The sequence below is a fragment of the Scatophagus argus genome, chromosome 18, assembly GCF_020382885.2.
Source record: "Scatophagus argus isolate fScaArg1 chromosome 18, fScaArg1.pri, whole genome shotgun sequence".
NCBI lineage: Eukaryota > Metazoa > Chordata > Actinopteri > Scatophagidae > Scatophagus > Scatophagus argus.
The window spans coordinates 6985224-6997324 of record NC_058510.1 but is presented as its reverse complement, the minus strand read 5'-3'; the positions used below and the strand labels follow the sequence as shown (position 1 = coordinate 6997324).

The following is a 12101-nucleotide window of genomic DNA, read 5'->3' as shown; positions in this document are numbered from 1 at the left end:
AAGCAGATTAGCTGAGTTTTTAATGAGTTAAAATGTTTAAAAATAATTAAATATATTTTACTTTTCAGGGGCTTTCACACATGAAGATTAGTTCATTTGTCATGGGAAGTGCTACTCAGCTTGTGAAAACAGTTGTGTAATGTCGTCTGTAAACTCTGAAAGATCTTTGTCAAGGCCCGCAAAGCGACCTCGATCATCTGGATTATGTCATTTTGGGTTTAGAGATTACAGATTTATTACGGAAATCCTGTGTTACAGAGATCTTGAAAAACATGGGCATTTGGTTTAGATGCATAATCTGAACTGTAAGGATTTTTGTTTGTTTTTTTTAAGTTTCACTACATACTACACACTAAAAGTTAGGATATCTACTCCTGTGCTCATCTTGAACAATAAAATAAAAATAAAATTTGTCTCTTGTAAAACTGTCTCTTGAAAGTCTCCAATTTTCATAAAAGTGCTACTGAATGGCTGGAGTGCCCCTTTAATGTTTAGCAAGCAGAAAATAACACAACTTCCTCTGGGTGAAAGGAAAGTTGTAGGCCTTATGAAGATAGTGAAGACAATAAACCTTAAGGCAGCGACAACAGAAACGAATCCTCAAGTGTGAAACACGGAAACTGTTACGAAATTAGGATTGCTACTGGAGAAATATTACTCATAGAAGAGAGAGAAAACACAGGACAAAAGTGAAGATTGAAGACTGGATATAAACTTAGTAAAGTCAGCTGCTCTGGAGTCTGTTCAGTATGGGTGACTCCCTGCACTTTTCATTATAGTAAACACATATTTATTAACAAGAACAACTTAAAATAACAAATAATGGTTTACCTAAAACAACATAAAGTGCCAAGAGGCGACTGATATGCTCATTCTTTATTGAATAAAAATAATCAAGAGAAACATGCTTTGAACTCCAATGATCAAAAATAGAGCAAATGAAAGAATGAAAAAAAAAAAAAAAAAAAGCTGAGAACATTTGGAAAATTCAAATATTACAGCCTTGATGAGTTATTGCCAGGACAAAAGGGGTTTTTGCCGCTCGTCCGTTCACTTGCTACAGCTTTGTCAGACTACACGTAAACAGGACAGAAGAGACTGCTGGGGAGATGATGAGAACAAAGCCATAAGATCTTCAACCGCGTTAGGGGCGGGGCTCAATCTATGCAACACACACACACACACACACACACACACACACACTTAATCCTGTCTTTGTCTGCTGTCAGCTGCAGACTAAACCAGGAGAATGGCACCGAATACTGCAGTTTGGGTTGCCGCCGTCGTCGCACCCCTCTGAGCAGAACACAGGGTCGACACACCTGTATATCTTTATTTCATGTATCTTCACATGTAACAAGAACTACATTTCAAAGACACTGAAAAGCTGAATCAAAACCTTGACATTAAGTCAAAAAAGAAAAAAAAAATACACTTGGTCATTTTCAATTTAAGGCTAGAGTAAAATTGAACACGTTTAAAGTCAAAATACAAAGATTTCCTCTTAACATTTTATCTGCAATCAGAAAAAAAAGTCATTCATTTCCGTTCAATATGGCATCTGGAGAGTTATGACTTTATCACATCACCAAATTAAACAGTAAAACCTTTGCTGGCGTTTCATAATTACACATTAGAGCAGTGTTAAATGAACCTGCCACTACTGCTAGCGGCGATAGCTGCAAGATGCACATTCATTATAAAACACCCAGAGTGTGGCTGAAAGGGTGTGAGATCGGTGCTGATAGTGGGCTAATTCATCCGAAGCCACAACATGTTTACCATCTATCAAAATGTCCACAATCAGAGCTGAACTGTTTCAAAACTGAAGGACATAAAATCTTCATTGTAGCCGTTTGAAAACAAACAACAGAAAAAAAAAAGACTGCTAGAGAAGGTGTGTGACTTCAGATGAGAGTTAAAGTAAGCACTGTAAACAGCCTCCGCTTTGTTATTATTAAGAGTTGGAGACAAATTCGAAATTCGGTGAAATTTACGGTGGACCGGCAATAAGCGGTGCATCTGGTAAAACATAGTCAAACTTTTCAAAGGCAAAACTAAATGAAAAGTTTTATGAGCAAAATGTTAAGTGAGCATCACACATGACATGCAGTGAGTGACAGTACGCCCTGCAAAACGAGAGAACTCGAAGCTGAATTTAGTTTGCAGTGTCGTTCGTCGTCTTCCTTCAGGCATCGCTACAACCAAGAATCGTGTTGTACGACAGAAAAAAGGCCAAAAAAAGAAACACCCAGTATAAAAACAAATCAGAGCCAAAGGTCATTATTTACATACTACAGGTTAAATCAAGTACTTATGCTTCATCCACATAAACAAAAATGCACTTAACTCTTTTCTAAGAATTTGAGAAACTGATTCCAAACAGACTCGCGCTGATACCAGCAGACAAACAACACGTGAGGTTTCAGCTGTGGGGAAACTTTTTTTTACCACAATTTCAACATATATTTACAACAAGACCAACAAGGCCAATTTTGTCTGTAAGTGGAAGCAAATTTTGGTTTTCTTTACAATTTCTTTAGAATTTATGCTGTTGAGTTTACATTATGTTAACCCTGAGTTAACATATTACAACATAACATATTAAGTTGTCTTACACTTTAATCTTTCCTTTCTTTTAATGTTGGTTGTGTAACAGTTCTTAAATGGATAAGACTGGTGATCGTCATTATTGATCCCACAAAAATACCAAAACCAACAATTTACTGATCCTCCTGTTTATGTAAGAACAATGTACTTTGTTTTATTCCTCTGTGCCACGGAGCTCCATTTCTGCCCCAAAACTTAAAATAAATAACGTATTTTACGTATCATTAAGTTACATAATTCAATACACCATCCTGCTGCTGTAAACACTCACAGGAGCACCAAATGTGGATTAATCCACAGCTGAAAATAGTCTCCAAACAAATGCACTGTTCACTTCAGTTTAAGTAGCATTTGATAAAAGCGAAGTGCCCAGCTGTTTCAGGAAATGACTTCTCCTTTAAAGAGAAGAAAGGGAACCACATCACTGTGACTGCTTTTGGAAGATTTGCACCTCCTCTAAGAAGGAATGGTACCACAGAAAGAAAATACTAATTAACACTTGTGGGTTTTGGTCGTCTCATGCAATTTGTTGACGGTAAGAAAAATACAGAATAAAACCAGGCTTATCCTTTAAAGACCGTTACTGCCGGGAGTATTTACATCCATATAAAAAGGTGATTTAATATCAAATTTTCTGTGTCCCATCACATCAGCACTTGCTGCTAACAAAATATTTTAAATTGCCGCATCTTATCTCCTCTGAAAATGAAGTAAAAAGTTTCACACGAGCAACTGAAACCACAACGGCACATTTCAGACAACATAATGCTCCATACGGTAACTGGGGCCTTCCCCAAAACGTGCATTCAGTAGTTCTGATGAATATAAGGCATTGTTACACCTATCGGGATTCAAGGGCGTTAGTTCAGATTGTGCAAATGCATCACATATTAGAGAGAAAATGATAACAGAATGAGGGAGACCAGGAAAGTAAATGAAAACTGCTTGTTGTAGATACTCGCATCCTTCTACATGTACGCTGTAAACTTTTCTGAGTGATTCTTACACTGCACACTCTGATACTTCATCCCCTCAGTTCAACGAGGCGGCATTGAATAATCCTATGAGTGACATAACGGTACTGTTTTCTTTGGCAGTAGTGGTTTCTTTACAGCCATAGAAAGGAAAAAAAAATGCATTGAACTATTTTTTTAATTTTATTTTCACATTTTTTAGGCAAGTCACGGTCCCAGGTAGAACAAGTTTAACTAATGCTGAGCTGAGCAAAGCCCATCAGTTTGACGTCATCTGGTATTTCGGATCCCTCAATTCCAGAAGCCTGTGAAAACAAGAGGGAAGAGTAAAATTTGTTTAATTAAATTGAGAAAGGTTAGGTCCTCTCTCTCTCCCCGCTGTCGTTATTATGAGGGTGGACCACTCACCAGTTTGAAAGTGACATTTTTATTGGCTTGTGGCTCATCAACTATTTTCTGCAAATTTGCAGCAACTGCAAGGAAAAACAATGTTTCAGTCCAGTGAAAGCAAACAAACAAATCAACAAACAAAGAGGAAAACGTGAGATAATGTGAGATAATGTGAACCACAGAGAATGTTTAACCTTCAGGTGCCCTTGCTGAGGAAAGAAATTGCATTGTTTGAACACTGACCTATTACTAAATCCCTCCCGTCCACCAGGCCTGCTGACACCAGCTCCTGGGACACACCATCTGCTGTGTCTGAAAAGTCAAAGCATAAGAGACTAACTGTGACAGGTGGTGGAAACAAAAAAAAGAAAAAGAAAAAGAAAATATCAACACTGTGATTTTATAAAGTCCAAAACTCTCTGGTTCCTTACGCAGATATAGCTGGTTGTCACTGTTCTGCTAAGAAGTAAACTTAGTACGCTCTCAGGTGATTAATGCTGAAATGAGCCGCTTTGGGCTATGATTTTCACAAGTTCAGACCTCCATGTGCTTGTTTATTTTGGATGCTGTGGTCGAAAGCTGACGCTCAGAAATAAGTTTAACAAAACATAAATTATCAACTGGCAGTTCCTCTTACTGATTACCAAAAATAGGACATTTACAGCCAAGTCTTGACCTCAGAACATGTTTTAAACTACTGCTCTGCCACCAGCAGACTGAGATTGGGTTTTAACAGTCCTAAAAAAACAAACACCACTCACCTCTCCCTGGCATAAATTCAAAGCGGATGTCATTCAGCTCCTTCTTTGAATTTCTATGAAGATGAAAGAAAGACCAGATTAGAGAAGTTAAGATAACCACTTTCAGACTTAGTCCACACAATTTAAACTGCAGATGTAAGGTAAACAGAAATGGTGAAACACAAACATAAAACATAATTCACCTATCGCTTTACTGAATTTACGTGTAAATGAAGAAACATACCTTAACCTTAATACCAAACTAATGGGTGCCTTGGCATCCCCTGAGACAGCTGGAGCCTGTCAAAACACAGATGCAAATGATTACAGTGAGCTTAAAAAAAAAATAACAGCATATCTACAGGACTGGAGGAGTGAAGTGTTATCACAACAAACAGGGGTTAACAGATGCTACGCATATTTAAAAGAGGAGAACGTAATGGAAAAGAAAATATGAAGGCAGGTCATACTGACCTGTGTGGGACCAGCGGCTGCAGCAGCAGCAGCAGCAGCAGCAGCAGCAGCGGGCACGCCTGCTGTGGGAGATGCAGCCTGGGCAGGGGGTTGAGTGTTGACTGGTGTGGGCTGCAGAGGAACTTGGCCTGCAGCCTGAGGTAGTTCTGCCTGACCTGCAGCCACCGGCTGGAGCTGACTAATTAAAGGCTCAGGAGTCTGGAAAACCTGAAGGAGAAGAGAAATGAAATCAAATTGTGCCCAAATCAAAATGTCAGTGTTCAAATGGGAGAAATGACTGATAAGAGAAATTCAAGTTTATTTATTATAAACCAAAGTTTGTTAGTCTTTTCTCTCACAGTGGGATAATACACTGCTAGCAACCTGCACTTCTACCCGTTTAACATGGGAAGCAATGATTAGTGCAGTCTCCCCCATGCTGGCCTGTAGTGGCAATGTCCCAACCACCACTGAAGAGCAGAGAAGCTGCTTTTAATACCCATGACTGTCTCCAGTTTTGCACGTATTCATTACAAAAACCTCAACTCAAGGTCCATTTTCTACATGAAGATTAGTTAGACTTTGTGGGTTAAAACTGCAGATATTTTCAATTTTTTTGCAACAGTCTGACAAACGTGCATACTGAAATGTTGTGTAATAAACTTTTGAAACTCACCTCTGAATTCTGTGATCCCTCCTTCACCCTCGGTGACTGTTCAGAAACACATAGTGGGAGACAAGACTCAGAGAAGGATATCACTGCGGCGGCTTTAGCAAAGCAAGAAGAGCACACATCGATGCAAAGAACACACAGAAAGCGAGAGAGGTGAACAGACTGAAAACTCACTCGTTTACTTTCCTCATGTAAGGGCCTGCTTGGTTTATCGTTACGTCTTTTGAGGTGAAATGCTAATACAGCTTAAACTACTTAATACTACTAACGGATGTAGTTGGGCAACGTAGTTAGATGAGACAGCAGAGATTTTGCCTTACAGCATCTAGCAGGGGTTTTACATCAATGTGATGATGTACTATGACTTGTCAAGTATTTCATTCAGTGGTTTGGAAAACAATAACTATTCCCATCTGATGACTTCATCTGTAGAGACATTCTCAGCTAAATGAGCTATATCATTTAATATATCACAACATAAATTTACATTCACAGTGATTTTATACAAATGGCCCACATTGAGATACTGGCAATTGAGTTGTAAATGAGTGAAAATACACATTCTGCAACTGCAGTTTTGTTTTTAGCTTTAGATTTGAGAAGGAGAGAAGCAGCATAAGTGAATACAAAATCAGAAGGAAGTCACACAGTTAGTCAAACCGTCTATCAGCCAAAAAAAAAAAATAAAAGAATAAAATTTTTATATATTATATATTAAACCAACTCCAAGGAACACACAAAGTCAGACAGAAGCCTTGTGGGCCAAAATGAAGACAAACTGACTTGACTGAGAGGATGTGACCTGGCGTCAGACTGATGTCAGAAATCACATCAGCTCAGGAATCTGCTGGCTGATTCAGACAAAGCGACGGCATATTCAGGCTCAGGAGTCTGGATTGATCTTTAAAGCCCATCGACGCCACACAGGTACTCAGCCAGGCTCCACTGACTGATAATATGTTTTGGTTTATTTTTTATGGTGGAAGACTACTCATTTGATGAGAAAACATTCATCAGTTAAGTAGAAATTAGAACTGAAATTAGAACATCTAACAGAACTGATGTGAGATTTTCAAGTTCAGTTTGCCGACAAGCAGCCTGTAAAGCAGCATGAAAGCAGCACAGATGTAGTAAAATTTGAATCCCCTGTTGGTCTTACATATTGTGACTGTAATTCACTGACACAATTCACGTAATTCAAGTAAGTTGCCTTGTATTGGTTAAAAATGATTTGGTGAGTATAAATAAAAAGTGATTTAGAAAGAGAAATGGAAATACAGATGGCTTCCGGGAAAGGTAGCTCTCACCACTTTATTTAATATAACTCGATAAGACCAAACTGGCAATGCATGTCTGTTCTACTTAAGTGAAGAACGCAAGCCCCCGACATTTTTCATAACTGATGAACAGTTACGTGGTGTCTGACAATTTTACATTTATGTAATGTTTTGTAGTTATGTAGGCCAAAACTCTTTTACAATCTCTGCTACCCTGAAGTAAAAACAACTTTGCTTCCCCTCCCATGAGACGCAAAACATTTCACAATTTAAAAACGACTCTCAATGTACTGACTTATCGACCCTGAAGGCGTGCAGGTCAAAGTCCACCTGCATGTGATACATAGATTGCACAGATTTGTGTTTAGAATTTATGCTGTGAACCTTTCCTGTCAACGACCCAATTGCATTACTTTGTCCGGTAATTACTAGTTGCCTTCTGATAGGTTAATGCAAAGTTATATAATGCTAGAACAAAGTCACAACTATTTGAACAATAAGAGCTTGTCTGTGTGAAGATTTCCTCTGGTGAAATACCAATTCCAATCATTCCTACAAAGACATAAAGTGAAAGCATATTTGACCAGAAGCCCTCACTCTAACCATAAAAGTTATCTTCCCTTTTGTCCAACTAAATGTCTCCCTACGAGGTCTTGCACATGCTCTCTAGCTAACACGTGCAGAGAGCGTCTTTCCTTGTTAGGGGAACGCCATCTGTATTTTGGGGGCAAGTGAACAACCCTGGACGCAGGAAGCTCGAGTGGGTAGGAGAAGCGCACTTGTCGCCTGGTGGCGCCAACAGGCTTCACCTGCTGGTCCTTGGCCGTCAGACAGAACATACACACACAGGTGAGACTCAGTGGACAAACATGCTACTGCACAGACATGAGAATGAACATTTAAACATTGTAGAGCCATTAAAAGACAAGACGTCGAGTGTGCATGTGAGAACAAAAAAAAAACAAAAAAACTGCAGGTTCATCTCACCCTTAAGGCAGCAACAGCTGCTTTTCCCTCTTCACTTTCTTCATCCAGCTCATCATCACTCCATTCCCATTCGCCATCCTCTGTTTTATGCAGCCGACCACTGGACCCTGGCACTCGACGTACCTGGCAACACATATGCTCACTAACTGAGCTCATCCTCTTAACAATAAAACAAAAAGTGAATATTTTAATCTGTGCCGTCTTACCCTTTTCGACCTCTCTGTTATTGTGGGCGCTCTCTGAAGTAACTTTTCATGTAAGTACTCATGCGTCTGTCATGACAGGGAAGAAATAAAGGGTTGTCACTTTGAAAATCCACAATATCTGCTTATTCTGAGAAGATTTCACCAGCTAATTAATCACATGCTTGCTTGATAACCATTTAAATTCCTCCTGCAGGCTGTCTGGCTCACTGTTGGCTCATTTATACCAGAGGTGTATCTGAAACAATGACACATCCTCCCACCTGCTGTACATACAGAGTACTGCAGTTCTTGCTGTTAACCAGGATCATGTCCAGCAAACGGCGGAGGTATGATTTTGGCAGTGGGACATGCTGAACTAGCATTTTAGTTGTTCTAGTTGCTAGGGCACTGGGCAGCTACAGGCTGGAGTTAGACTGTTTATCCCCGCCTTTGTTAGAAACAGCTCTGCATAGTTAATAATGAGAGGAATGCTGCAATGGCCTCAGTCCAGGTCAGACATACGGACAAGCCGATCCAAGTGAAGAGCAGCCTGACACACAAACACCTCGGGAAAGAGAAACTTTATTGTTTTTTCATCTGCTGATGCATTAGAGCTGACCTCTTTTTCGTACAATAAACCCTCTGTCAATAATTTAAAAACTTAAAAATTAAAACAGTGAACCTTTAGTCATAAAGAACAGCTTAATTTTAAACAGAGGCCATTCAGGTCCGATCACTTCTGCAGGCTCAGATCTTTACTCATCAACCAGCTTAGCTTCAGTCTCAGAGGGAACTCAAGCACCTACCTTTGCTTTCTGGAAGAATTTATGCTTCAATAACTCTGAGGATGTTGGCCTGAAACACAGCAAAATGACGACAAATCAGTTCTGTTCCTCTGAGCCTTTAAACTTCCAATAACAAAAAACATGCTACGGGAATGCTGTACAACATACTGTATTCTTAACATAACTAGCGAAGCACAGTGAATCAAAACGATTAAAGGCATTAGAATAAGCACCTTTTCTCCGGGTCCTTCTGTAGACACAGGGAGATCATCTTCCTGAAGGATTTGCCATATTTCTTAACCATCTCCTTGTCTGTGATGCCGGTCTCCAAGGTTGGAGGGTCATTCTGCAGCGTCAGCATCAAAACCTCAAGACCCCAAGAGAACATTTAGTGCTTTTTAAACTTTCAGAACACCACAAGTAGAATCCTCAATAAGTCAGAGGAACTGACTTTGCATTTGTTCTGTGTTATTAAATACATATTTCTATGTTATGTAAGTTGTTGATCTTTTCTCACCTTCATTGGTGGGTATTTGTGATAAGGGGCAGCCCCAGTGGCAAGTTCGATGGCTGTGATCCCAAAACTCCAAATATCTGCTTTGAAATCATAACCCCTCACCTGTGGAGGCAGATTCATATCCAACTTTTATATATCAGCTCTGCCTTCATCTTGGATCGACAAGTGAGCCATAGATTCACAGATTAAAAACATAAAATGTATTCATGGAAAAAACGGGTTTGCTCACAGGGGAGACAGCAAAAACCCAGACAGTCCTTAGAATGTAAGCTGGCTTAGTTTCAGCAGTGCAGTCTTACTTGAGGGTCGTTGAGTTCTTAGTCATGGTAGAGGTGATGGCTACAGACCTCAGATTTATAGCATGGAGTCTATTAATATGAAATGTTGAGACTCATTGTGTTTTCTGCTTGTCAGGGTTACTTCCTGGCTCTGTGCTCAAGACAACCAACCTGTTCCATGACCTCTGGGGCCATCCAGCATGGCGTGCCCACAAACGTCTTGCGCACTTTATTTCGAGTGATGTCACCACCTGTGGCTAGAAAGGCACTGACGCCAAAGTCTGAAGGAAGGAAACAGAGAGAAATAATGATTAGATAAACGCACACTAAGGACTCGAGGCAGAACTTCAATTATGTCATTGTCAAGAAAGTTCATATTCTTCCACAGACAAAGCTTCCGCCATAGTTGGCAGCCCTATGGGTAAATTAGGTTACAGCACAATAAAACTGCTTCTTCACACATAATCAGGGTCACAAGTGACAGGTGCTGAAAGATGTGTCTTGTGGCTAAATACCTGCAATTTGCACTGAGCCATCCTCCCCGAGGAGAATGTTTCCAGCCTTAAGATCTCTAAGAAAGAAAAAATTGTATGTTATAGGATTACTTCTCACACAGAGTTGTCAAAGATAATGTGATAGAGGAAGCTCAGGTAGATCAAACAGTGAACATGAACAAAGATATTTTAAGTCAGAATAATGACACAAGAATTATTAATTGGTAGTTTCTGTTTCTTGCCACAACATTACATTAGTTCCAATTTTAGTTTAGTTGACTCAATGAAAGCTTAAGATCTCTTCTTCACGTGATTGCTTATTAATAACCTGTTAAAATGAGCTCAATTTTACAAGTCATAGTGCAACATACAGGCTTCAAAGCTTTTATCTTGCTACCCCTCAGGGTTTCTATTTTTTAAACTTTTATTAGCAACACAAACACACACACAGAGCAGAGTCTGTAGGTAATTGGTTCGTCCCTGTTCAGCCTCCCCTGGTGGCGATAAGAGGATTCAGCAGGGATGGCTGTCTGGCTGCATGTCTACCTCCGTGCCCACTCACACACTATTACGCAGACTACCACACACACTGCAAATAGTGCCACCTCACCAGCCAGACCGAGTTGTCATGGCAACAGACTTCCATTGATAGATGTGAAGGGTCAAGTGTAAGGAGGGAAAAAAAAACACAAGCTTAGCAGCAGTGCCACTGAGGAGCAGCTCTATCTGCTGTGCAGGATTTTAGAAAGTGAATGCACATTTTAAGGTGAATAATGGAAGAAAGACTTTGACAGAACAAAGAACACCACAGTGGTACAACCCCAGAGCATTCTCAGCTATTAAACCACAGCAGATTTGCACAAATGACCCTTAAACTGTACTGACACGCAAACAAATGACTCAAAAGAGATGCAGTCTGAACAAGCTATGCAGTTCACCTTGCTACCAGACGGTGGCACTGGAGTAAAAAGTCTGCTGCTTCAGCTGAAAGATAAATGCTGTTGGATCGTTCCAACAAACAAATTGGACTCAATGAAAGAAAAAAAACAGACTGGCATTTGGAGTAATGGTTTGGAGATGAGACATAACACAGCTTCCAAGAAACAAAGACTCACTTTATTGGAGATATAATTCAATCCATATAAACTATAAACACATGCCAAAACCAGACACATGGGGGGCAAACGCTGAAGACATAATTGTGGTGGTTGGAAAAATACTTGTGCCTCTGAGACAAGAATACTGCCAGAGCATGCTTACAAATTGAAATGCATTCTGAAACATTGGCTGGATCACTAAGAGGTCTATCTTCTGAGTTCCTAGACTTGTCCCTAGGTCCCAAATTTGTAGCAAAAAAAAAGAAGAAGAAGAAAGAAACTGACTTCCCGTTCCTGTTCTCCTGTAGCTACAAGCTAGAAGTACAATCTTTACAAGCAACCCACTCAAGACACACAATGTCTTCAGGGGACTCAAGAGCTTGCAGGTCACAATTCAAATCTTTGTTCAAATGCTGTTGAATACTTGAGTATACTTGAGTGTAGAGGCCTCCTTTGCAAAGAGTGTTCCAGTTAAATACCACACAGGCGACAGATCTCGTAGTGACAGGGGCAGGGAGTGGCAAACAGTGAGCCTCAGAGGAAGGAATGCAGCATATACAACATATTAGGGCTATTGGCTGAAAGTAAAGATGGGGATTCCTGCTGCAGGACAAAATGACTAGTGGGATAATAAAACTATC

The 12101-nt window shown here is 39.9% G+C and overlaps 1 protein-coding gene across 3 annotated transcripts in view; it reads right to left on the bottom strand.

Annotated features, from left to right (window-relative positions):
- Positions 1-1268: 1268 nt before the first annotated feature.
- Positions 1269-12101, bottom strand: part of oxsr1b (oxidative stress responsive kinase 1b) — a 36039-nt gene continuing 25206 nt past the window's right edge. For all 3 annotated transcript variants that reach the window (XM_046371642.1, XM_046371640.1, XM_046371641.1), the window contains exons 6-19: positions 10385-10440; positions 10041-10150; positions 9592-9693; positions 9308-9441; positions 9096-9144; positions 8311-8376; positions 8105-8227; positions 5844-5879; positions 5189-5395; positions 4959-5014; positions 4736-4788; positions 4218-4286; positions 3993-4057; positions 1269-3889 (exon numbers count right to left, since the gene is read on the bottom strand). In XM_046371642.1, the coding sequence (XP_046227598.1) occupies positions 3815-3889; positions 3993-4057; positions 4218-4286; positions 4736-4788; positions 4959-5014; positions 5189-5395; positions 5844-5879; positions 8105-8227; positions 8311-8376; positions 9096-9144; positions 9308-9441; positions 9592-9693; positions 10041-10150; positions 10385-10440 (1201 nt within the window). In that variant the 3' untranslated portion in view covers positions 1269-3814. The remainder of the gene's footprint in view (positions 3890-3992; positions 4058-4217; positions 4287-4735; positions 4789-4958; positions 5015-5188; positions 5396-5843; positions 5880-8104; positions 8228-8310; positions 8377-9095; positions 9145-9307; positions 9442-9591; positions 9694-10040; positions 10151-10384; positions 10441-12101) is intronic.